This window comes from Borostomias antarcticus (genome assembly GCF_949987555.1).
Source record: "Borostomias antarcticus genome assembly, chromosome: 11".
Taxonomy (NCBI): Eukaryota; Metazoa; Chordata; class Actinopteri; order Stomiiformes; family Stomiidae; genus Borostomias; species Borostomias antarcticus.
This window is the reverse complement of record NC_140244.1, coordinates 10,421,961-10,449,115: the sequence shown is the minus strand read 5'-3', so window position 1 is coordinate 10,449,115 and position 27,155 is coordinate 10,421,961. Positions and strand designations below refer to the sequence as shown.

The following is a 27,155-nucleotide window of genomic DNA, read 5'->3' as shown; positions in this document are numbered from 1 at the left end:
GCGTCACAATATTCAAACCCGCCAAAATGCGTGACGCGTTGTTTTAAATTGTAGTTTCTACGAACTACATTTCCCATTCTCCTCGCCTATAACCCAGTGTGTCAATTTCTATTCTTTCAGCCACGCCACCCGCAACACATTTGAGTAGTAGGCTACAGGTGAGGATGGGTGATAAACAGACACACAATTCCAAAGTTGCAAACATCTTTATTTTGTAGAAAAAAGAAAAAAAAACTCAGATTAATGATATTCAAGACAATATAATGTATAGAAAAAGTCAAATTGTCCAAAAACATAATTTGTTCTTATAAGTAAACACTAATAATACAGCAATGCTTTTAATCTGGCCACGTAGGCCTACAGTATAGTAGTGTCTCACTCAGTTGTAATAATACCCAAAGTTAATGTTTTTCAAAAATTCAAGATCAATGTAAACCTGTAACAGACACATAAATTGTAAAACAGTGACACACTGAGACTAAATGATAAAACAGGGACACACTGAGACCACATTATTTTCATTCACTGTAATATTTGGATGGCTTGGATCGCTTCCCTCCTCCTTCCATGGGTCCTTCATTAATTTCAGTGGGAATGCAAAGCCTACAAACCCGTTTCTTCCCTCCCACAGTCCCTCAGGTGCGCAATGCGTTGGGCTTCAGGAACAGTCTGCTGTGCCAGTAGTCTGGATTGTCAAATGACCGATCTCCACCACCAGACTCCCCGACCACCACCCCTGCGCGCACTTTCACGTAGGCCCCAAGACCGGGGTGCTGATCCCCCGTGTCCTCTGAGGCACCCTCACTTTCCCTCTGCATGTTCTGGTACTCCACTGGGTTCCTGGCTCCAGGGACTGCCAGGGAGTCCATATCCTCATACTCAATCACCTCTTCTTCACCCCCCACCTGCATACTCAGCCCCTCCCTGCCTCGGAGAGCCTGCCACAGCTTGGGTTGGCTGTTAGTGTACTGATAGTCATTCTCTACGTATTCACCCTCCTCCTCCTCCTCTTCCTCCTCCTCCTCCTCCCCTTTTCTTCGGATCCCCAGACGCTCCTCTGCCGTCGCTCTGGGATGGGGGGCATCCAGTGTTGGCAGGGCGTTCTCCTCCATTCCAACACTTCTAATGTCTAACGTTCTAATGTCCATGTACTCGTACTCAACCTCCCCGGAACCCTGTTCCTCAATGTCGTCTGAATCAGAACTGGGGTCTGTACCCCGGCTGTCCTCGTTCTTTCTCTGACGGCCAGATGTGTGCTGACCCGTCCCCTCTATGCCTGGTGATGAGGAACCTCGTCTCTGGTTCATCTTCAGCCACTGGGAGCCGTCTTTGGGATGGCCAGAATGTTGCCTGGGTGACAGGGACATCATGCATGCCTGTTTGTTCATGTACTCATATTCTTCGTCGGCACTGTCTGGGTCCTCAAAGTGTCCCGATGAATACGGCAGAAACTTGGACGACGTCCTCTCGTGAGGCAGGGTGATTCGGGGGGTGAGGAGGGTGTCTGGAATAATGACAACAGAGAGAAGGATGAGATATGGACATCTACAGTATTGGAGACATTTGGCTCTGACGTTCAAATGTGTCTCTGTCATACATTACATTACATTGCAGTCATTTAGCTGACGCTTTTATCCAAAGGGACTCACAATAATTGCATTTAACGTAGGAAGTGCATCTTCTGTCTAAATCAAGTGACTAAGAGCATAATCTAGTGCTGAAGGCAACGTGCAAGAATAGCAAACAAAAAATACAATATAGCTGCAAGCAGTAATGTGGGGGCCAAGCAGGACACGCAACCAGCGCATCAAAGACAAGTGAAACACGTCATAGCCGCATTCGAATCCCCACCGCAGTTTTGAAAATCGGGCTACGGTTCAGAATAAACACACTTCCAACTTTGACAGGTTGGTGGTGCTAGAGAGTTCGAGGTGTCGACATAGACTTGGTGACAGGGGTCACGGGACCGTCCCCGATGAGTGTGCCTAATGTGGTTATGATACATCAAAACTGAGATATGACCACACTTCCTGTTTGGCGGCTTGGACGCCAAATTCGATTGGCTGTAGCAGGCGAACACCTTCGAAAATCGAAAATCCCTGTAATACTTGTGGACATTGGTCTAGAGAATGTGTACAGCCAGTTTCATGTAGATTGGTGAAAATTCCTAAGAGGAGGTAAGTGTTTTACACAAAATACAAAATGGCGGGAAATCCAACTTGTGGAAAATGACCTCATAGGGTGCGATGAACTCGGCATGAGCCAGGGATTCCAACAGTACCTCATTTTTGAAAAACGGTCACGTGTCAAAAGTTGTGTGCCTAAATGCACTTCCAACTTTGAAATGGTGGTGGCACTAGAGGGTTCGAGCTGTCATGATGAAACTTGCTGACAGGGGTCATGGCACTGTCCCTGATGAGTGTGCCAAATGTGGCTTTGATGCATTAACAATTTACTGAGATATGACACAATATCCTGTTTGGTGGCATAGCAGGCGAACGCTTCGAGAATCGAAAATCCCTGTAAGACTTTTGTGGACATTGGTCTAGAGAATGTGCACACTGAGTTTCGTGCAAAATCCAAAATGGCGGGAAATCCATTATGGCGGAAAAATATGTCAAGCCAAGCCAAGGAAGGAAGGAAGGAATCCAACGGTACATCGTTTTTGAAAATCGGGCTTACAGGTCAATAGTTGCGTGCCTAAACGCACCTCCAACTTTTGTGGTGCTACAGAGTTGCGAGGTGTGGACATGACACTTGGTGAGGGCGGTCAGGGCGCTGTCCTGAATGAGTGTGCCAATTTTCACAACTTTTTACCATACGGTTCTATGGGCTGCCATAGACTCCCATGGCAGAAGAATAAGGAAAGAAAGAAAACGAAAAAAAATAAGAAAAGGTAGAAGAACAATGAAGGCCTTCGCAGCTTCGCTGCTTGGACCCCAATAAGAAAAGGTACAAGAACAATGGAGGCCTTCGCAACTTCGCTGCTTGGCCCCCAAATAGTTGCAAGGAGAGGGAGAGGGAGAGTTGTGGTAGTACTTCGCATACAATGCATCATCCACACAAACACTCAAAATAAGTACCTCTAGCTGGGCTGTCTCCCAGACCAGGAAGCACATATCCATTCTGGTCCTCCTCCTCTGTGTCCGGGGAGGGGGTCTCTGGCGGCCCCCCGGACATGCTGTCCCTCTGGGACATGTAGGCGCTGTCCTCACGATGCCGCTTCCTCCTCAGGCTGCCCGCCAGGGGGAAGTCCTCACTCATCTCCAGCTCCACTACGGTGCCCCGCCCCTCAGAGCTCTCCGACATGGTGCGAGCGGAGTTTAGCCGAGAACGCGACAGCCACATGTGCTGTAGACAGGAAGGGGGGGGGGGACGCCAGTGTGCAAGGAACATAATGAGACAGATTGTTAACACGTTTTGTTCTCAACAGGAGACATGCACAGTTAGATAAAGGAGACAGACTGACCTGTCCTGGGTTATCAACACCTGGGGTCATGGGCAGGTATCCAGCCAGACTGGACTGCGACAAGACACCCTGGGAATGTAACAGGACAGGATTAATGCATAAATATGCCCATCACCCATAGCATTATTTAAGTCCAAGATGATCAAAGTATGAGAGATTGTGACCCTCCACCCACCCTGTGGCTGTCCATTCTGGAGAGGCGAGGGATGCTCCTGGAATGGGATAGGTAGTGGGGGGGCGGAACCATGCCGTCCTCCAGCCCCTCCTCCTCCTGGTCCTGCAGCTCCCCATCCAGATCATCCAGCTCTGGGTCCCGCTGGTGAGTCTCGTCCGGACCTGAGTCTGACAGGCTTTGGTCCTCCTGGTGATCAAAAGGAAGAACAACCATGAACGGGCTGTGGGGACCTCAACTCTCACCATGTAAATGAGAAGACTCAAAGGAGAAGTTCACTCATCCACGTTCCCTACTGTAGCCTACTGTATATCTCACCTTGATCACAAGGTAACGGGGTGGGTCTCTTGCCATCCTTGTGAATTCATTGGCCAGCTCCTTAAATGTCGGACGGACATTCTCGTCAATCATCCAACCTGAAAACGAGGGGCCAGAAACAATGTTTGATTGCTGCTGATGAAGATGGGGACCAATTAACAGCTGTCTAGAGAGTTGAAATGTGTGGAAATCCTGTTTATTTGGACAGCAGTGTCTAGTGTATATTGTATAATGATTGTATGCCAGCCTTGGGTGTATCTGTAGTACAGAGCTATTGGTGATAAGTGGATATCTACAAAATGCAAAGGACATACACAAATACCTCTTGCAAGTACTGGAGTTATATACATGTTAATCAAATAAAGAGTAGCCACCCTACTCACACTTGACCATGACCATGTAGACGTCTATGGTGCAGATTTGGGGCTGGGACAGACGCTCGCCCTTCTCCAAAAGATCTGGCACTTCCTGTGGGCGCATCGCCGCATAGGGCTCCGCCCCATATGACATCATCTCCCACACAGTCACGCCTGCCAGACAGAATCTATGTCATGATGCTCTTACTAAATTAGAAACTGCGATAGTTCAAACTACCGTCACCTCAAACATGCCAGGCAGACTCACCATAGCTCCAGACATCACTTTGATGTGTGTATCTGCGAAACAAAATGCTCTCCAGGGCCATCCACTTGATGGGTGTCTGAAGTAAGAGATGAACATGTATAACTACGAGCTGGACCATGTTCAGTGCATGACAACCCCTCCATATCAGTAGTAGTAGCAATGAGCAGATGGAGCCTGCCTGTAAAACCACTATCAGTTGTTTTCTCAAAATAGTGCAGTAAAAGGGTGTCATGTGAGCCCTGGCTAACGTCCATGATGACCCCTCCCTTAACAGTCTTCAGGGATTGGCTTTGACTGGTTACCGACCTTGGCCTCGTTGTAGAAATATTTCTTGTCGTCGGGGTAGAGCAAGTCTGCGATGCCATAGTCAGAGATCTGGACGATGAAGTCATTCTTCAGCAGCACGTTTCTGGCTGCCAGGTTCCTGTGGACCATCCTGTGTTCCTCTAGATAATACATCCCCTGACAGCGGAGAGAGGATAGATTCTGCTATCACAACTACCAACTCACATACAAATACATACACACGTATTGTGGCAATCCGGGGCCATTGCTCCCCAAAATGGCCGCCGGAGGCAGCCTGAGCCACAAGCTGGACGCCGACCTGGACTACAGCAACTACAGGCTCCAGAAATGGCCCCCTGGGAACTACAGGCCATAAAATGGCCGCCCACCCTGGGACTACAGCTCTCATAACCCTTGCTCAGGCTGGGGATTGGGAGCTGAGTGATTGCAACTGGAACAATACCACACACCTGAGCAAAGTCAGCAATCAGCGAGTGTGCCCACTGGAACTTTCAAAAAGCCCAGACAAGAAGAGCTTGAGGGGGAGAGAAACGGTTAGAGGAGCTGCCTCATGTTTGATGTTGATTTTGTGTGAGAAACCTTTCAGTTATAAAGCAAAGCAAATTTTATTAAAAAAGCCTACCACTGGCCTACTGCAAAGCTGTTTCCCTGGCCTCTGTCCATGCTGCTGCCAAGTTTGAGTGTTTGTTGGTCTCCCCTTTTCCCGGGGTTGCCACAGTATGTACAAAGTAACACACGTATGCACACACAGGATATCTCACCTTAGCAATTTGCACACACCAGTTGAGCAGCCTCTGAGGGTTCAGGCTGTCTCTGCGGTGCCTGATATATTCCAGTAAGGACCCCTGTGCGCTGAGCTGGGTGACCAGCTGCAGACCGGCACCTGGACAGACGCCTAAGAGCCTGACCACATGAGCGTGGTCCAGACTGCCCATCGCCAACATGTGCTGCAGGGTCACAAAGGGGTCATCAGTAAACAGAATCAAACCAAGAGGGTCAAATCACAGAAGTGTGTAAACATGTATGATTGGCGTTTCTTCTCTCACATCAGTGATTTCATGAAAGGTCTGCCGTCCCGTTCGGTCATGAATAGTCTTGATGGCTACTGGGAGCTTAACGGAGTCCCCCTCTGGCATCCAAATGCCCTGAGAGGTCGAGAGACAGACAGAGGGACAAAGAGAGAGACACGCAGATAGAGTGACAAAGGGGAGACAGATTAAGCAAGAGGAAGATATAATAATGAAAAAAGATTAATTGTAGAGAGGAAGCCAGACAGGATAAGATGGAGGGTATGGAGGATGAACAATTAAGAAATCACAATGATGTTCTCCGTTTGACGATGTCAGTAAGTAAGTAAGTAAAGTTTATTTATACAGCACCTTTCAAGATACACAATCACAAGGTGCTTTACAGTCAAATCAAACATAGTGGCAGACGATTAAAACAACCGCATAGCGATTAAGACAAGTGCAACATAACCAAGTACCTTGTGGACGGACCCAAACACTCCAGTGCCCAGCAGCTTGATCTTACGGAGCTCTGTGATCTTCAGGATCCGAGCGTGAACTTTGACCCCCTTCTCACTGGGATCCAGTGGCTCAAAACTCTTTGAACACACACAGATTACACGTCAGCGCACACACACTCTAAATCCAGTGTAGAAATGAGACTCGCGAACACCTGCCTTACCTCTCCACTCTCGATGTACCTCCTCATAGCCCTTTTGCGGCGGATGGCGAGACTGCGACGGTACAGGACACTCATAATGAAGATGGAGGTGCCAACGAAGCACGCCGCTATCACCCCTAGGACGATGCCTGTCGTGGCTTGGCTGGAGAGAGACACACAGTGGAGGAGAGACGTCAGCCTACAGAATAACCACCTGTATGTATGTGCCTTATCATCTCTAACTCAGATGTCTGGGCGGGAATTACAACATCATAGAACAGAGGGACATGGTGTGAGGTCTGCCATACGTTCGATCTGTCTAAGTGAGGAGTCATAGGGGCGACTGTAGCTCAGTTGGTAGAGCGGGTCGTTCAATGATCGAAGGGTCAGCGGTTCGAATCCCATCTCCGACTGCCCACATGTCGAAGTGTCCTTGAGCAAGACACCTAACCCCAAAATTGCTCCCAATGAGCAGGTTAGCACCTTGCATGGCAGCTACTGCCATTGTTGTGTTTGAATGTGTGTGTGAATGGGTGAATGAGAGGCCATTGTAAAGCGCTTTGAGTGCCGCTAAGGTCCATTCAAGTCCATTTACCATTTACCATATGGTGTCTTCCTAGACAGATTGCAAATGCTCACCTAGAGGTGGATCTGGGGGACTGCAGACAGTCCCCGATCCCTGGGCCTGAGCACCTGGGAACATAGAGAAGGTTTTTTTTAACACACACACACGCACGCACGCACACACACACACACACACACACACACACACACACACACACACACACACACACACACGAACATCCTCTCTCACCCCTGGGTGCAGTTGAGGTGGCAGGGTTCACACTGGCGTTGTTGGTTGGGGTATTTAAAGATGAGCCCCTTTTCTGACATCACTCCCGCGGGACACGAGGACACACAGTGAGGACCGTCCCTCTGACTGGCACACACAACACACTCATCTGCTCCCTGGAGAAAGACACAATATTCAATTCTTGGTCATCAGCCTTGGCTGGAGATGTCTCTACACAACACACCAGTAATGGTGTCCACAATGACACCACTAGATGGCAGTGGTACACTGAGAGTTTGGAGGCATTTATTCAACTCTTAGGGGCGAATTCACAAAGAATGGATTGCGGCAGGTAATAGCACCATGAACTGGTAATAGCACCATGAACTGGTAATAGCACCATGAACTGGTAATAGCACTATGAACTGGTAATAGCACCATGAACTGGTAATAGCACCATGAACTGGTAATAGCACTATGAACTGGTAATAGCACCATGAACTGGTAATAGCACTATGAACTGGTAATAGCACTATGAACTGGTAATAGCACTATGAACTGGTAATATCACCATGAACTGGTAATAGCACCATGAACTGGTAATAGCACCATGAACTGGTAATAGCACCATGAACTGGTAATATCACTATGAACTGGTAATATCACTATGAACTGGTAATAGCACCATGAACTGGTAATAGCACTATGAACTGGTAATAGCACTATGAACTGGTAATAGCACCATGAACTGGTAATAGCACTATGAACTGGTAATAGCACCATGAACTGGTAATAGCATTATGAACTGGTAATAGCACTATGAACTGGTAATAGCACTATGAACTGGTAATAGCACCATGAACTGGTAATAGCACTATATCGACCAAAGAGCTGACCTGCTCGGACAAATACTTCACACAGCAAGAGAAAGATCAATGGACCTCAAATGTGATCCTCAACTAATCCAGCTCATCCAACAAAAAAGATGTCTCAGAAGACAATTCATGAGAACCAGATCCCCTATCATCAAACAATATTTAAATCAACATATACAGGGAAGAAAGATCAGACCCACCGAGATACCTTTGTAGCACTCCACTGTCTTTTCTATTAAAATGCTAATGTAGCCTACATTTTATTCTATTTCAGTGATTTTAAGTTATCTATTTAAAAACATGAATAAATAAGAAAAAAAGAAAAATGAAAGAAAAACATGAAAAAAAAAGAGTAAGATAATGTGGAATATGATATTTGTGATAACCTGTCCTCCTCCTGTCATAGTAGGATCTGACCCTCCTATCGCCCCTCCCATACTTCAAGGAACAGAGGGACTGAAGAGGACTGATAGTCCTGAGCTGTCCCTACAAGGCATCAAGACTCATCGTATCGTATCGTAATAGTACTATGAACTGGTAATAGCACCATGAACTGGTAGTAGCACCATGAACTGGTAATAGCACCATGAACTGGTAATAGCACTATGAACTGTGTCATTTGCGCCCGCTATGTGCTCCGTCTAAACGACCTATTTACTAAAGATATTGCGCTAATGATATTCTTACGCAAACACGCCCATACGGTGTTGCAGCTGAGTGCAATTTGCTCCTGATATGGTAAAGTACTATAAATGCTGCCCATGCAACGGTATGCATGTGGACAATGGCAGAGAGAAAAAGAAAGATGACATTTTCAGAGAGCAAACTGGAAGTCCTGATGGACGAGGTCCACAGGTATGTAGCCTATGCCTCACAATTACAGTACAAGCAAAAAACATTTGGGATTTAATATCCCAGTCTGTGAGCGCTGTTGGTTTTTCCAAACGCAATAGTAATTTATGGACTGCAAACGGAGGTGGAATGATTGGAAAAAGAGAACAAAGGAGAAAATATCATTCAATAACTTCCGGGCAAAAAAACGGTTATCCTTTGTTTTTGTCACTGTATCTTTTCTCATTGCATTTGTTTTTCATGTCATCCCAAAATAAATTAGTTTGAACAGAGCTGTCCATGGTGCTGAATTTTTAGGCCGAGGTTGGGCATAGGCTATTTTTCTTACTTTTAATGTAATGTTTGGTCGTAGGCCTAATGATGTAGGCCTAGGCTATTTGTATTTTTGATCACAAAGGTGTAATTTGACAACTTTATTTTGTTGCAGAGACAACAAAGTAAATCATGTGAAATAATGCCTGACATGTCTGCCTTCATCTGCTCGCACATGAGACAGGTGGGCAGGTAGCCTGGTCATCGTCGGAGTCTTCATTTCCGTGCTCCTCAGGATGCAGACCCACATCCATGCACAGACCGGCTCTCATGGCTCTCATGTGGTGCAGGATGCAGCACACTACAATGATCTGGCATACTTTGGGGGGATTATAGCATTGCCCCACCGCTATGATCCAGGCATCTAAGTCGGCTTTTTAAGATGCCAAATGACACCGCGCGTTCTGATGTGAGCCCAACTGTACACCACCTCTCCAAAATTGGTAGTAGGATTGTGCACGTGAGTCATCAGCCATGGCTGGAGTTGATAGCCGCCGTCACCTATGGTACCAAAGCACATACTTTTCCCCCACACCTTCGCAATGAATATTACAGCACAAACATTTTCTCAAAAGAACTTTCTTACCCAGTAACCAGGGATTGTCATCCATGTCATGCATCATTCCTTACAGACTGCTCTTCCAAAAAATGTAGGCTAGCTGTCGTGCACCAACCCTGGGAATTTGGCAACCACATTCACTATTATATTACTGGCGTTGCACACTACCTGGGTGTTGATTGACTTGTGGTGGTACAATAGGTACGTGAATGCAGTCAAGAGCGCCTACAACATTTGGGAAGCCGGCAATGTTAAAAAACTGCTTAGTCTCTGCAATTTTCTGTCTGTTTTGGGGAAATTTGATGTATCTTGCCACTCTGCTAATAATGGCTGGTACAACATCCCATACGGCCCTGCTGATGGATGGTTGCGATAGTCCAGAGGCACCTGCGATAGGTGTCTGGAAGGAGCCAGACGCAAGAACCTGGAGTGTTGACAGCAGTTTGACAATGCCAGGTATTGCATAGGATCTCTGGGTGGCAGGCTCAATATCATCCTTGATTTCATCAAGTAGAGCAAGAATTGCTTGAGCTGGCAACCTGTAGGCTCCGGATGATTTCGGTCTCGCTTAAATGAAAAAGTGATATTCTCCTTTGAAATATTCTCCCACAAGCACGCCTGGCATTACGATGCCTTCGCCTGGCTACAATAACTGCTGACATGAGAAACGCTAAGCATGACAACCCTTATAAATGCGCTTCAATTACCTCCAACTCTCTGAAGATGCAAATAATTTCAGTATAACTGCATGTGGCAATTAGCGCCAATCTTTGTGAATTGGACTGTATTTGCAATGAGGCTCATTTGCATAGAAATGGGCACAATTTCCGCCCATATTACCTCATTTAAATATCCGCAAATAGCACAAGCGCACAGAAATGCTATGATGATGGCAACGCAGTTAGCACAGTATTTCACCCTTTGCGAGTGCTTTGTGAATAGCAAGGTTTATTTCTGAGTTATTTGCACAGGTATAGCGGCAGAAAAAACCCGTGCAAACCCCTTTGTGAATTTGCCCCTAGTGACGGAACTGTGTTGTAGTGAGAGACACACAATGTGAGAGGTCAAAGGTGAGTTCGATGATGAAAGAGAGAGAACATACCGGACCGATGCAGGTGGGTTTCCCCTCCTGGACCTCACACTCAGAGTGACAGGGCATACACTCGCCTCTCGGCCCGGAAAACTCACGGCCCTCTCTGGGGACAGAGGAGCAGAGTGCCACAAAACAGGACCCACACACTCCACAGTATCACGCAGATCCAGCGACAGGAACACACTTTGAGACACATTGTGATAAACTCTGCATAGCGCAGTATCCTGTGTTTTGTGGGAGAACACTACTGACCCTGAGAGGAACTTGCACCGTGGGACGCAGGTCCCTCCCCGGCTGTAGTTCTTACAGGAGAGACACTGGTCCGGCCCGGGACCCCAACATCCCTCCGAGGAACACAGGGGGTCACACACGTGGCCCTCTGCGACTACTCTCACACACACACACACACACACACACACACACACACACACACACACACACACACAGTACATACACACGGCATTACTAGAAAAACAGGTTATTATTCACTATGAAACGTGATATATGACACATGATATTATGCTTATGGTGTTTGTGTCCACTCATGGCTTAAGGTTACTATGGCCCTCCAACAAACAAACACACACAAACACACACAAACATCCTTCCACCCAGACTGCCCCGCCGCCCTCCTCACCACACTGGCTCTTCTCTTGGTTGTCCTTGACGTCAACGTTTTTGTGGCGGCGCTGGGGGCGGGAGCTGCTGCTGAGGAGGCGTGTCCAGTTCACGGTGTGATGGTAACACAGCTTCTGATTCCCCGTGATGTAGACGCCACCGTCGTTGATCTTACGTAGCGAGCGCAGCCCCAAAGACGTCAGCGACGGGATCTTCATCACCAGCAGGGAGTAGCCCCTGTGGAGGAGGAGGTGGAGGTGGAGGAGGAGGTGGAGGAGGAGGAAGAGGAGGAGGGTTGCCATGAGGGGAGGAAGACAGAAAGGACATAGGGGGTTAGGAATCAGCAAAACACCCAGAGAGGAAGCCAGGTCAAAAGTGGAACAGACAGAGAAGCATAATTATGATGTATAGAGTCACGACACAATCAGTCATGGAAATAAAATCATAGGTTTCATCATTGTGGTGAAAGTTCAACCAGTTAGCCCAGCAGGTCCCCAGCCATGCCCATATCCCAGACTGGTGTAAAAACTCATATTCCCAATGTATGCGAGAAATCAACGAGAACAGTTACTACACCCAAATTAGTAACCCACCACAACCGACTGTTGTCATGTCTAGTAACAAGGAGCAAAATTCAAAGGAAATGTGTTACGCATTCATGGGAACCATTCTCATAGGATATGTCAGAACTTTAGAAGGTTATATTAGGAAGTAGGCAGGTGGAAGAGTAGGTCAACACTCAACTGTACCTTTTAGAACTGACTCCTCTAATGGGGAAACATGAGAGAGAGGGAGAGGGGAACGGAGTTACAATGCGATACAGTAGATGGCATGCATGTGAGGGTTTAGTCTACAATGCAAAGTTAAACACAGACAATGGTTCAGCTGACATATTGTACTATGGAAAGTGAAAGTGACCAAAATTGTTGAGTTGAGAATAACAAGGAAATCAGTGCAATGCTGATAAATAAGTCACCTGTAGAGTGTTCTTCCTTGTATAGTTGCCAGGTTGGAGAACACCGATAAATCAGCCATACTTTCAGGCCATGACTGGATACTTAGAATATCTGGCAACCAAAGATGTTATGTTACAAGCAGAGCAGAGAACCACACACACCCACACACACACTTTATATTCCAAATACATACAGACTCACACATACCTGTGATCTCTCTCACAGTTTTGAAGATTTTCAGTTTCTCAGGGTCCAGGGCAGAGATATTGTTGTATGGATCACTGTGTAGAGAGCAAGGAGATCAGTATAGACAGACAGTGAGGATCAATGACAAGAAAACACTGACAGAATGGTGATTTGATTACAGAAAGATAACCTGTTGACCACTTTGATTGGTTGTCGCTGTCACTCACCCTTTGATCCCGGTAACCAGGAAGTGCAAGCTACCCTGGATCTTGGTGCAGTTGATGAAGCTGTCAATGTTCAGAGAGTCCACCGTCTGTCTGCTGGCTGTGCCTGTACCACGACAAGCTAGGAGGGGAGAGAAGAGAAGAAAAGAGGAGAGGAAAGGAGAGATGAAAGAGAGGAGAGGAGAGAAGAGGGGAGGAGGAGAGAATAGGAGAGGAGGGGAGAGAAGAGAGGAGGAGAGGAGGAGAGAGACCAAGAGAGGAGAGAACAGGAGAGAAGAGGAGAGGAGCACATACAAGGTGAGGATAGATAATCAACAGGAGCGGTATGGGGCTTCCCAGTGAGGGGGGGGGGGGGGGGGGGTAACAGACCTTTGGGACAGAGGCCTCCACACGGTTCACACCTCTTCCCTCCTCTCTTCTCCACCTCTGTCTTGTCAGCAGGGCAGCTGCTCACACAGGAGCTCCCATCCACCACAAAGTTAGCTGGGGAGACAAAGGGAGAGAGAGAGCAAGAGAGGAGAGTAAGAAAGTCGGTTGACAAAAAAAGAGCAGAACACATCACGATAACAAGAAATTCAATCGATAACGAAAAAGAGTTCCGGGCCTACAGTATATAAAGTAAAGCTTGCTAATGAACTTGACTGGGTTTTGTGTTGCCATTGGTCATGGTGGATGGTATAGTGGACAGTAGGGCTGGGTATCATTTCAAAAATTACGATACCAGTACCAATACCAGTACCCTTAAAGTGATACCGATACCAATTGAATACTTCAATCGATACTTTGAATTTCTTTTTTGCATTTTTTCCATTCCATAACCGTCATGTGAATGGAAGCATTCAATTGAGTAAAAATCAATCCTCCCACATTCATTTTTTTTTTACAAGAATACATTTTGAAAGTGTTTAAGTATCAAACTGCATTTATTACAATATAACTACTGACAGTGACTACACATTTTTTAGTCATCCGTGACCTTACAGCTAATGTGAACGGTGTGTCAAGGCTGCTGCTGGGGGTGGCAACATCAGCAGTAGCAGTTGTGGTGGTAGTAGGCCTAGGGGGGTCTTAACATTAAGCATAACATTAGTTAATAACGTTAGCCTAAACACATCTCGCTGCTACAGAAGTTAAAACTACCACTAAGTAACCAATGCACTAAGCAATGCATTACAGTAGGGTTGCTAATGCTAGCTAGCTAGGTAATGGGGGAAATCCGCCTTTTTATGCATTTATTTTTACCATGCGCCATAGGTGTGTAGTATAACCATACCTTTGAGCGTTTTGGTGGCATTACCTCAGCGTGCTAAACTGTGTCAACAACTCGCAGTTGCACTCGATCTCACCAGACAGATTGTAGCTGTCTGCCGTAATGAGCCAATCACGCGTCGCATTAAATTGAAGAACGCTTGCGGTGATTGGACCATATTACAACATCTTTTTTTCCTAGATCTTAGTACAAAAAGGATCGAATGAAGTATTGGTTTGACTGAAGACGTTTCGATGCTACTTGGTATCAGTTTGTTTCGATCCACTACTACAAGGTATCGAGTACCGATATCCAGCCCTAGTGGACAGGGTCATGTAGTCTGTACAGGGACTCACTGGGGCACTGGGCCACACAGATGGAGCCGTACTGGTACTTGGCACTGGGGTTGGGTTCCAGTTTGAAGGTGTGCTTGTTGTAGATGAGCGTCTGAGGACACTGAGGGACACAGGAGCCAGAGTTGTTGAAGTTCCGACAAGCCTGGGGAAAGGAAAAGGGTTGTGAAATGTTTGGCAGATATGGTTTGTGCCCGTATGTCAGTCAGTGAATATCAAACATTCTTTGTTTTTGCGTGTGTGGCTGTGTGTGTGTGTGTGTGTGTGTGTGTGTGTGTGCGTGCGTGTGTGTGTGAGAAAGAGAGAGAGAGAGAGAGAGTATAATGCACTATTGCAGACTCACAAAGCAATCTGTATCCAAGGGTCCAGTGCACCCTCCTGCACACTCCATATGGCAGCACTCACTGGGGCTCCGCCCAAAACAGCGCCCATTGCACTGCGGGGCGCACACTGTCTTGGTCACTGAAAGAGAGACCGTTTCCTGTTTATTTCCATTTAAAGTACATTTTCTCCACACACTTTACGAAGTAAACTAAGAGGTTAAGACAGGAAGAGGGCCAGACAGATTTAAACAAATGACAGGCATTTCTTTGTCTCACATCAAGGAGGGGTTGTTGTGAGAGTTATGACTTAGGAAATGACTCACAGATCTGGCAGGTGTCATTGTTGGGTCCCCAGCAAGGACCTCCACATGCCTCATCACAGGGCTCTGAAAAGTTAGAAATCAAAGGGCTTTGACTCTCTATGGTCACGGAGAAACCTCAATATTCCAGGCCAGCCAGTATGACCCCCTATACTCACGCTGGGGTCCATTTTCATTGATGATGAGCTCTGAAGCGCCGTCCTTCACTATGTCCAGCCAGTTCACCTGAGGGGCGTAGCTGAGGAACTTGTTCTGGATGATCTGGACCCCTCCTTCAAGTATCTCTGTGGAGGAAACACACACACACACACAAACAGAGAAGACACATAATTAAATAATAGCGGACAAGGTAATTACCAAAACACGTCAGAACATGAGGGACAAGAACCAGACCACAGTCTCGTACTGAAGTGTTGGTCTGTCTGTCGCTGCTCTGACTGTGATGGGCTTTAGCTCATGTTTCACTGACAGTTGGGGCACATGGCAAACAGTAGGAAATTCCAGGTATTTCCCAACAGGAAGTCTACTTATACATACAAACACACACGCACACACCCCCTCCCCATTTTCTTGAGCTATATGTACAATGTGATGACTGACACCTGAGGGTGCGGTTGAACATTGTGGGAGCGCCAACCTGCCTGGCAGGCTCTCTGTCAGTCAAGCCTCTCTCTCTCTCACACACACACACACACACACAAAGACTACTGTGCTGACAGTCAAGTCAGAGAGAGGGAGGGATGTACTGTAGTAACATGCATGACAGACACTTTGATGGGACAGAACCATGAAGGTTCACACGCAGGTGTGTAGAGGAGAGTAAAGAAGTGGCTATACTCTGACTAGAGAAGTGGGTATACTCTGACTAGAGAAGTGGGTATACTCTGACTAGAGAAGTGGTTATACTGAAGCAGAAATTTTACAGTTTTTACATTAGTGGTGTTTAAAGAAATGTGTATACCGTGGGTCCATGGATAAAGAAGTGGGTATACTCTGTATACCTCCGTATGCCCTCCACTGTTTTACAACTACTGACATTATGTGATCATGAACTAAAAGTGTTTACACTGACCATGTCTCTTGCCTTGATAACACCGTCTGCTAAATGGCATATGTTATAATTTTGTATTACCTTGATGATAGGCTTGCTGTTGTTTGTTTGTGTGTGTGTGTGTGTGCGCGCGCGTACCTGTGAGGTGTGTGAGCCCCAGCTCCTGCAGCCCATACTGTCCGTCCTTCTGGTAGTTGACGAGGACGGCCAGGGCGAAGCGCTCCTCGTACAGAGTGGTTCCTCTGATGACCCTCAGCTGGTCCAGGGGAAGCCGGCTGAACTGGTTAATGGCGATGAGGATGTAGCCTGTCACCTCTCTGATAGACTGTGGGGAAGTAGGGGGGGGCAGAGGGGGGGGAGGAAGAAAGAGGGAGTTGTGATACAAGGGTATGAGGATATAAAGGATGAGATTGTGGTTAGACGTCACATGTTCGATGTCACACGCTTAAAACTAATCACATAGATACTGTAATGTACACCTCACTCATATCTCACTCGAGTAATTTCCTATCAGCGTGAATTGAATCAACATATTGTCTGTGAGATCTTAGACTTAGGCTTGTAGTGACTCTATACCACAGCTGAACTGGTAACCAAAACATTGTGACCGACCTATCACCTTGGGCGTATTGTTAGTCGCTATGACAGTGCCACGGTGTTGAGGTGAGGGAGCTTGTACAGGGGAGTGTGAGGGACTTCATTGTGTACATGAGACAGTGACATCATCCACTGCAGAAAGAGATACGAGGCCTGTTTTGGTCCTATGGGCACGGTACGGAAGTCTGGGGCCTGAAATGTCTGATTGTGAGTTGTCGTGTCAGTAGCTGTGATTGTCAGAAAGTGGTCGGCGCTCTATAGATACCCATTACTGTACTGTATACTGTAGGCATTATACAGAAACACACACACACACACATACACACACAGCCCCACACACACACCTCACCTTCAGAAAGGAGAAATCTCGCCAGTGTTCCATCATGGTGATCTCAAGGTTGCCCATGACAATCTCACAACCACTGTACATCTCCTTCATCAGTTTGTACTGCATCTCAGAACTTCCTGTCACGCTCAGTGCGTTCTGGGTGCCCATACACACTACCACTATGGAGAGAAAAGAAAGAGTTAACATGGATCATATCAGATAAGATTTCACAGACAATATGTTGATTGAATATTGAATTATGAAATATTGCATTCTATTGAGCTTGGTTTCTCAAATACCTTTCTATGTGGCATATTAGCACATGACAAGTCACACTGCTGCCTATGCTAATCTCTCCGTGCCACTGATGCATGTAATGGGAAAGACACTGAAGCCAGTGGTGTAATACAGGGCAGGTCTTTCTCTGAGAGAAACATACGTGGCCTTGTTTAGAGACTGTAGGAGTTAAGTCATTCAATGTCACTTGAACAGAGACTGCTTTGCTATTCAAATCTCAGCCAGATGTCCAGAGGGAGGGGAGAGAGAGAGAGAGAGAGAGAGAGAGAGAGAGAGAGAGAGAGAGAGAGAGAGAGAGAGAGAAAGAGAGAGAGAGAGAAAAACAGAGAGAGAGACAGAGAGGAAAAAAGGAAGAGACTACACCACAACATATACATTGTTCATGTACACAACAACATAACATTGACTCTCGGCTTCAGTGTAATCTGTTTTTCTAATGCATATAACTTAGTTGTTGTTAGTTAGATGAAAAAGGCTGTGCTGAAATTGAAGCAATGTTGACACATTTTGATTTCATTTCATTTCAAACCTTTATTTTCACTCAAAAGGCACTGAGGTGTCCCTAATTTACAGCGACGTTGAGCTTACAGTAAACAGAGACACAACCCTGACCAAACAGGCAAACGCACACCCAGACAAGGTGCACAAGTGCTTTATGATACAGAACTTAACGTAACACACACACACACACAGTAGTGTGTTTGTCAAGAGGGACCGTCATTCGGCGGGGGGGGGGGGGGGGTGACGACAATCAGTGAAACCAGAGCAGGTGATTCTCTGGAGAGCCTGATTACGTGTGATAACGGTTCAATGGGCAGGACCAGCCGCCCTACAACCCAGATAGCAGCACAGCACACACTTTACAGTGTTTGTGAAGCAGGGAGACGGGGTCACAGGTGCTACTGGCTCCATTCTGAGGAATGTGAACAAAGTCGGACATCGATCCCAGCCCTGATCTCAGGGCCGGCTCTGCGCCGCCACCTACTACCAGGACACAGGACACGTTCCTGGATGCTGACTGATTCCCAACGTCTCCCTCAAGAGCATTCTGCTGCTGTTAGCCACCTAGAGCACCTTTATAGGTCATCGGGTCATTTCTCACACTCACCTACTCCCTGGTTGAGGGAATTAAGTTCTGTATCATAAACAATAAAAGCACTTTGTACACCTTGCAAGTATCGTACACAAGTGCAGTACATGGCATGTGACAGAATATGCTAATGACGCTAGCAAGTCATGAACCTTGTGAAACTGTAGTAGATAGGAGTAGAAGGAAAGATTTAGAAACCAATTAGTCTGTTATTACGCTGAACTAGCTCAGACGTGTACATTGACCAATAGTGAACAATTTTATCTCTGCCCCACCCAGACTAAGCACTGGGAGCAACCTGCGCTAGGTCAGAGATATCAGTGGATGGCTTGGGCTGTTCACACTAAACCACTTGAACTGCCTGTTGGGAAATAGTCCCAGACACCTGAACACCTGCATGCGTGCACTCTCAGGCACACACAAGTAGCACACACCAGTCATGAAGAGAGCTTGCACAGACAATACCCAAGAACACACAACAAACAGGTGTAAAGACACACGTGCACAGAACATGCGCAAAACATTCCAAAGGGCACACATACTGCATGTTGTGTTACACAGCAGAAACACACACACACACACACACACACATGCACACACACACGCACGCACACACACACGCATGCACACACGCACACACACACATGCACACACACACACACACACACACACACACACACACTGCTAGAGGACACATAAACACAAATATATGTCTATACAAGGTAACATACAACATTTGTAGATGAATTGAAGAATCTGAATAGGGGTGAGTGGGTTTCCCCTCTCAAAGAGCCACTTTCACTGTTGGCAGATGGAGGAGGAGTAAATATAGTGAACACACATGCACTCACACACACACTCACACATACACACGCGCACGCACATACACGGACACACGCGCACGCACACACACGCACACATACACACACACACACACACACATACAATGGCCCTATTTTGAAAGAGTGCGAAAACAAGTGCCTGTAGTAAGTTACATCAGGATTCTTGGCCAAGCCCACCCTCTCTCTCCCTTTCTCACCCTCTCGCTCTCTCACACCCTCTCTCTTTTTTCTCTTTCTGTTCTCTCTCTCTCTCTCTCTCTCTCTCTCAAATTCTCAAACACTCCACTGTACTGTTTTTTCATACACAAGCACTCTGTGTGTGTTACTCAGGATCCCTCCTTGTTCTTTCTCCACCTGAATTTCTTGTTCTTTGTCGTGTACATGAAGTCACAGCTAAATAGTAGTGTTATTATCCCACTGTAATAGGCTGTAACCTAACACACAGGAAAGCATTACATAGTGCCAGTGGACCTGGGTCAGGTTTAGCTGTCATTTTCATTCAGCTGTTTCCAAGGTTTCCACACTCAAAAAAGAGAGGGGGGGAGGAGAGAAGAAAGGAATGAGGAGGAAGTAAACAAGTTCAATAAAGCCACGGACGGGAGTGAGGTAAACAGAAACCTGGCACGGGACCACGACGGATTACTTTTTTTTTTCTGTCTCTCTTTCTCCCTCTCTCTCTCTCTCACTCAAACACACACACACAACACATACACAACACACACACACACTGTAAACAAACACACATGCACATACATGAAATTAATTGACATTGGGGCACTGCCTGATCAGGTGGAAAGTAGAGGACCAAGAGCTCACGGAAATAGAAAAATCCATAGGTTGCACAACAGCACACTACAATACCTGCCACAGTAACAGGAGGGACCGCATATTTCTTTTGTGATGCATTAGTAGGAGAAGGAGTCACACCAGAGAAGTAGTACACAACAAGACTATTATCTGTATGGAACGCACTGTTCTGGAGGTCTTTTTAGAGTTGAAAAACAAAAGCGTGTTTACAGGTATTTGCAAATCTGGTTGTGCAATAATTTGGAGTGATTCACCACTCATAGCAACTATGTCACAGAGCAAGCTTAAGATCTAAATTCATGCTGATGTATCACTGGAGATATAGTATATTGACTACTCTGTAGTTGTATTTCGTGTACAGTCAGCCTTGCTGAAGGACAGCTCATGCAGTGAATATGATATGATGTGAGACTGTTCCAGTCGTAAGAATGTGACTAGGAGTAACAAAACATTTTCTTTATTTAACACTAAGAGAAGACACAAACAAGTTTGAGGAGATGGAAATAGGACCAAGCCAAGTGTGAGATGACGCAGTGACCAGTAGGTGTTTATTACAGAGCCGTTATCCTTATCTGTGTCTTCCATGGGAGTTGACACACAGCTCACCCTGGCCCTGCAGCCTATCCATCCCTAATGACAAACACAGCATCCAACTGAGATTACAGTAAGACAGTATATTTAATTGGCAAACATGTTCATGTCAGGTCTAGTCAATCCTGTTATAAACACTATAGAACAATATGCAATGACTAGTGATTAGCACGTAATAACCAAAGACCCATACACTAGTGTTCAGAATGACTACTAATTATGCTGCAGTGCTATGGGCCAGGGGGCATTCATTGATTAGATGCAGATCAAAATCAGGCCCTTCTAGTTTTTTTCTCTGCTTTGCCTCAGTGTATTTCCTTTAATTGATGCCAAGCGCTGCGTGTGTCTGTCGGTCAGCTGATGTCCTCCCTGACCTGACGGTGTTTACCTCCTGAGGAGGGCGACACCACATGTCCCTGTGCTCTGGAGCCAGCAGCCCGGAGCCAAAGTTCAGCTCATGTTGTGCTTAGTATTACCCAGAGTGATTCAAATCTCTACTCTTCACACATACGCACACACGCATGCACGCACGCACTTACACACACACACACACACACACACACACACACACACACACACACACACACACTCATATTGTGTTTAAAGACTGTTTCAAATCACAACACCTTTCTCTATTCTTTACACATACACACACACACATATATTGTGTTTAAAGACTGTTTCAAATCACAACGCCTCTCTCTATTCTTAACACACACACACACACACACACCTGTCTCACTGGGAGTTCACTGCTGGCAATGTAAAACCAGGAGACCAGTTAAACGAAAAAGTCCCAGAAAAACCAGACTCATCAGAAGTTCTTATGTTCAGGGAGAAGCTAGGCCTACTTTTGGTTAGCAGCAATTATGAATAAAACAGACAATTGAGACAAACAAACTAAGAAGTAAGAGCAAGCTGAGAGGGGGAATTAATGCTTGAGTGACTCAGAACAAGTTCTGCACTAAACTGGTTCAGTCTCTAGGTCAGATTGACAGCAGCACTGATTTAATTGACAGGTAGAGTGTAAGAGATAGCCCTTTGACTCCGAAGCAGGTGGACATTATTGTAGACACCGTTTTCTTTAACTGCGATTCAACTTTGTGAATTTAGTGCTAGCCTAGGTTTGTATTTGTTAGTTTTTGAGGCAACAATAGGTTACACAGATACATGCCTACACTGGGTCCCAGCATTTCAATAACAAAATTGTAGAGATTAACCAAAATTACTAACGTAGGCAGGCTACTTTGGATAGCTACTTTAACTTACCTTCTTGGGTTTGAGCATAGACGGGCTGGAGAAACCATGGTAGCGCGACGCACAAGCCGAGCACCTGTCGTAGTAGAACCATCCTCAATGCAACAATTGGCGTAACGTTAGTTTACCAAACATAACGACCTGTGGGAAAATGCCGACTCTAGACTATTATCTTCTTGCTGGTTCAGCTAGTTCACCCATTCAAAGAAAGCCGTACAACTATCACTGGTGTATCCGAAAGAGATTGACTATTGCTTTTCAAAAGTCCTCGAAATTTATTGACACTGTTTCTCTGTCTTTTCCTATTAAAATCGAGTGAACAGAAAATACACGAGAAGGAATAACTTATGTATGTCAATTCCAATAGCCTATGGAGGGTTAGGCTACTCCGACAAGCTTGGCACAAACTATCGTTTGTCAACTTCTCCGATGAGTAAAACAAATACCGGTCACTGATTGGTGCGGAAAATTGTTCTTGGACCAATCAGAGGCAGAAGCGCCTGTAGGCCTAGATGTATTGCTGCGCTCCAGCCTACTACCAGCCCTGTTGATTTAGCAAGAACGCTAGCCTTATAAAACAAGATTTAGGCTACTTAGGATATGAATAATTTAATGTCTTATCTAGCCTCTCAAATCTTAAATATGGATTCGATTCTGGTAACATTTTCATCATTAGACCTTCAAGCGTCCATGTGAATCATCAGAATTAAGGGGATTTGACATATCAACCTACAACATAAAACTAATTCAAGACAGTAGGCCTATTTGAAAAAAAAATGAAAAAAAAAGCCAAATTGACTTTGAAAAACGTCTATCTAATCAATAGACACGGTATTCTGGCTCCGGGGCCGCCTTGACAAGCTGGTTACTGATGGTTACATTGCTGAGAAGCGCCGCTGTTCACCATGAAGGGCCGTATTGTACCACGGTATCAGCGACTGGTTAATCACTCTTTCTTTGAAGGGTGCTGGGCTGGACCAGACCAGAGCAATCACAATGACCGCATTGTCCATAGGTCAAATTGACTTCTCAACCCCTACAAGCGCGCGTACAGAGGGGGCAAACATTCTTCTAGCACATTCTCTAATTTGCGTCACAGAAAACAAATCACATTTCATATAAAATATTTCAGTGTTTGCCTCGAGTGAATACACATTGATACTGCAAATGTAACTTTTCCATTTTATTCGCGACAGAAAGATGCCCTTAAGATGCGCCGTAGTAGCCTAAGTCCTTCTAGAGAAGTTCCAATTGAACACAACAATTATAAGCAGAAAATTATATAATAGGCCTAATAGTTTGACCATTTTCTCGGTTTTGCTGATGCTTGCCGTCGAGACAGAGAGATATGGGGATGGCGGGGAGAGAGGAAGAGAGAGATGTGAGAGAGGGATCAGAGAGAGATCATGCATATGTGGAAAAAGTCTCAAGAACCTTTCTTGGACTGGGGTTAATTCTGGTTTGGCGAGACAAAGAACATCCCTTGTTGATTGAGGAGGTGAACCAGCTAGACTGCTCCCTGGAACTGGCTCTGCCTGTACCTCCAGTCTGTGTGTGTGTGTGTGTAACAGGTGTCACTGCGTCGCTCGTTAGTATTACTTCCACCCTCACTTGCCCATGCTGGGTTTGATCTAGGGTCCTCTGACTTGCCAACGATGACTACCTCTCATAAACACCGCTTCAGCCAGCTACGCCACCGAAAAGCTATGGTGGGCGGTATAGCCTGACGGGGAGTGAGTTAAACCAATGCAACTGTTTTACGCGTGTGCGTGTTTAGTAGTACTGATGAACAATTGTAGTTTGGGCTGGTTAGATAAAATGAATCACCTATAGGCTACACTCAAGAATTTGACAGCAAGGTTCCTTCATATCTTCACCATAACATGCCCTAGCCTCTAGACCTATGCAGGACGCCATGAAATAGCCTAGTTAATATTTCACCATAGCCAGGGGTTGAATCAGGAGGTGATTTTCAGAGATCTGTTCAAAAGAGAGGCTTGGGGTGAAGTAGGCCTACTTGGTGTACACTGACCTCTTCTGGTCAATCCAAAATTTGGAGAAGTCTGTCACAGCTATACGAGATGCACACTGGGTTGATTTGAAAACAAAACACCACCTTATTTGATTGGTTTCATTGATTCTATAATAACATTCACACAAAGCCAACAGGACAGGTACCGAAAATGTGTTCATTTTCAACACAGCAGGTTGTTTCTTTGTGTTCCTGTCACACAGCCTTACTGGGGTATCCATGACGACACCGCATGGCCATCACTGCTTTTTACTATAGTTATATTGGTACAGAGGAGTTCATAAATGAGTCTTATAATAGAATGTGATAGAGCCAAATATGTATGGGAAAAAATGTATGATATAGGAGTCAAAGTGCCTTGTGAGTGGAAAATGGTGTAGGCCTATGCCAATTTTGACAGCACCGACAACCATAAACTGTTTTATATATGTATCTGTATCACTGTTTTTAAACTATGGAAAACCCGGTGCAAAATGTCTATCGATGGCACCTTCATTGGCTCATGTATGGTTTTCAAACATATCAAAACCGAACTCAAAAGGAGAAGGACCATTGATCAAAACAGGACACACCCGAGACTTAACTGGGCCACAATTGATCTGACCTGACTTGAATTGTTTATTGTTTTGTAATATTGTTTTGAATTGTAGGCCTGTTATTCAACTGGCTATTGCACAATGGCACTTTGGATTTTTAATCTGATTATTGTTGTTAAACTGTCAAGTATTGTATTTTTGTAATGTACTAAAATTATCAATAAAGCTCTTAAAAACGTCATTTATGGTATGTTTTTTCTGCATTGATTAGTTTTTGTTCACATACACAGTCTAAACCACCAAAATATTTGACCCAAACACAAGAAATCTACTACCAAAAATGAACCACGCACACTCCAACCAAAAGGAACACGGAGGACAGAAAACATGCCAATCCATCTTGCACTGTGGAGCAAAATATGTCATTGTCAAAAGAGAGGGCATATAGAAAGGAATATGTATGTATGTATAACAGAATAGACAGTGAAACAGAATCTGTACCTAATTGGTTGATCTGCTAACTAACATGAAATAAAATATTCTTTACATTGCTAAATATAAGGCCACAAAACTCAAACAATTCAACACAAGTTGTACCATAGATGCTGAATGTGAATACTGAAGTGTTAAACTAGGTGGATATAGTGTATTTTATACTGTAACTATAACAGTGTTTATGTCAAACATGAAAACACTGTTTTGACAGTAACCTCTGACTTCTGCTGGTATTGGTGATGATGAGATAACAGAGTTGCAGAGTGACAGGCAGTTCATGGAGTTACTATTATGATGTTCTGATGAATCTTTACAAATACAATAAACAGATTGATTGGTTAACTGCGTACTCTTACTGCACAGATTAGAGCGTGCCTAACTACAGATAGATAGATAAATAAATTAAGTAATAAGATGTCAAATAAATACTTGTAGTCATTCACAAAAACATGAACATTCAATCATATTTAGCTATCAGTTTGTACCCATATACCATCATTGGATCTTTCAAATCAAACAGTCAAAAGAGACAATCTTTAGAGCAACATGATGCTGTAAGTATATGACTAATAACTAAAGCAGGCAGGAAGCCAGGCAAGTAGGCAGGCAGGCAGAAAACAACACTTGTGTTTGCATGAGTCAGGTGCGCGTGTGTGTGTGTGACGCATAAGATATGACAGTTGCAAGATTAGTTTCATATCCAAGGACACCACCATAGGCGTCTGAACAATGAGCATTAAAACATCTATTCATTCAGAGTGTAAAGAAGATGCATTCTACGGCACTGTTAGCGATCTATACATCCAGCTATCCACTGAGACTACAGACTACATCAAGCGGCACTGGTAAGCCATGCAGCGCTAGCCACATCAGGAATGTTAGAAGTTCGGTCGGTACATTTATCCAGCGCTGCACACTGACCCGACCACACCAGAGGGATAGGAGCCCATGACAGAAGCAGACCCGTCTCAACACAGCGCACGCATGTTGCCAAAGCTAGACTGATAGAGAATAAAGACAGGAAAGTAGGCCTTATCTAGAGGTAAAACGCAGCCCATGGAAACCTATATCACTATCGGTAAAACCAGACAAGTGTATGTAAATACAGCACCAACCACAGAGGCAGTGAGAGGATGTGACTAGATAGAGACCCAGACAGCCCGAGTACAGCTGGGGTTTATAATGTGATGTAATGATTGAAGGTTGTATATTCTGCGTGTTGCAAAATCCACCTAAACCCCCTGCTCACCCGGCAAGGTCACACACTCACACACGTGTATGCATGTATTATACAGACATACCCATATGCAAAGACACAGACACACGCTCACATGCACGCACGCACGCACACACACACACACACACACACACACACACACACACACACACACACAGCATCATGCATCATGGTTGCTCACAATAATGAAAAAGAGACCATAAGATAAAATCATGATGGAATTATTACAAGGTCTACAAAGTGAGGCTAATGAACGTTGTGTAATAGTAGTCAACCCTGGTTAGTTGGAGAGGTCCTCTGATGTCAGGGAGAGAGAGAACAGTGCAAGAGGCACAAACAACTTGAATGGATCAGAGGTTACTGACTGGTGAAACAAGAGAGCAAAACATACGTAGTTTATATAACAGAAACATATCTAAAGAATGTCTGTGTTTTGAAGTCACACTTTGTGTGTTTTGAAGTCACACTTTGTTTCAATATCGTATCTAGTACCCTACCATCTATCTCACCTGCTGACAACAGGTCGACAAAGGGTCAGCAGAGATGTGAACTGTGTTTGCTTGTGTACATGTGTGTATTTGTGTATGCATCAGTAACTGGTGAGAATATGGCAAGTCAGTTTATAATACTGATAGCTCTCAAAGCCTCGTTCAAAAAAGGAAAAAAAGAAGAAGAAAAAAAGATCAATCACTCGTTTAAAAAGAAATAAATAACAAACCAAAAAT

At 45.2% G+C, this 27,155-nt stretch overlaps 1 protein-coding gene across 1 annotated transcript; it reads right to left on the bottom strand.

Annotated features, from left to right (window-relative positions):
* Window positions 1-240: 240 nt before the first annotated feature.
* Window positions 241-22,513, bottom strand: erbb3a (erb-b2 receptor tyrosine kinase 3a). The gene is made up of 29 exons (XM_084445811.1): window positions 22,143-22,513; window positions 17,268-17,425; window positions 16,460-16,646; window positions 15,429-15,554; window positions 15,274-15,336; window positions 14,971-15,089; window positions 14,631-14,772; window positions 13,395-13,508; window positions 13,029-13,146; window positions 12,823-12,896; window positions 12,636-12,726; window positions 12,409-12,426; window positions 11,679-11,896; window positions 11,294-11,426; window positions 11,051-11,144; window positions 7,372-7,526; window positions 7,197-7,250; window positions 6,579-6,720; window positions 6,376-6,495; window positions 5,936-6,034; window positions 5,651-5,836; window positions 4,890-5,045; window positions 4,584-4,659; window positions 4,343-4,489; window positions 3,960-4,057; window positions 3,645-3,830; window positions 3,470-3,538; window positions 3,084-3,351; window positions 241-1,504 (listed from the first exon to the last, which is right to left on the bottom strand). The coding sequence occupies exons 1-29, from the start codon at window positions 22,222-22,224 to the stop codon at window positions 636-638; spliced, it is 4,362 nt and encodes a 1,453-aa protein (XP_084301937.1). The 5' UTR covers window positions 22,225-22,513; the 3' UTR covers window positions 241-635.
* Between the last annotated feature and the right edge of the window lie 4,642 nt (window positions 22,514-27,155).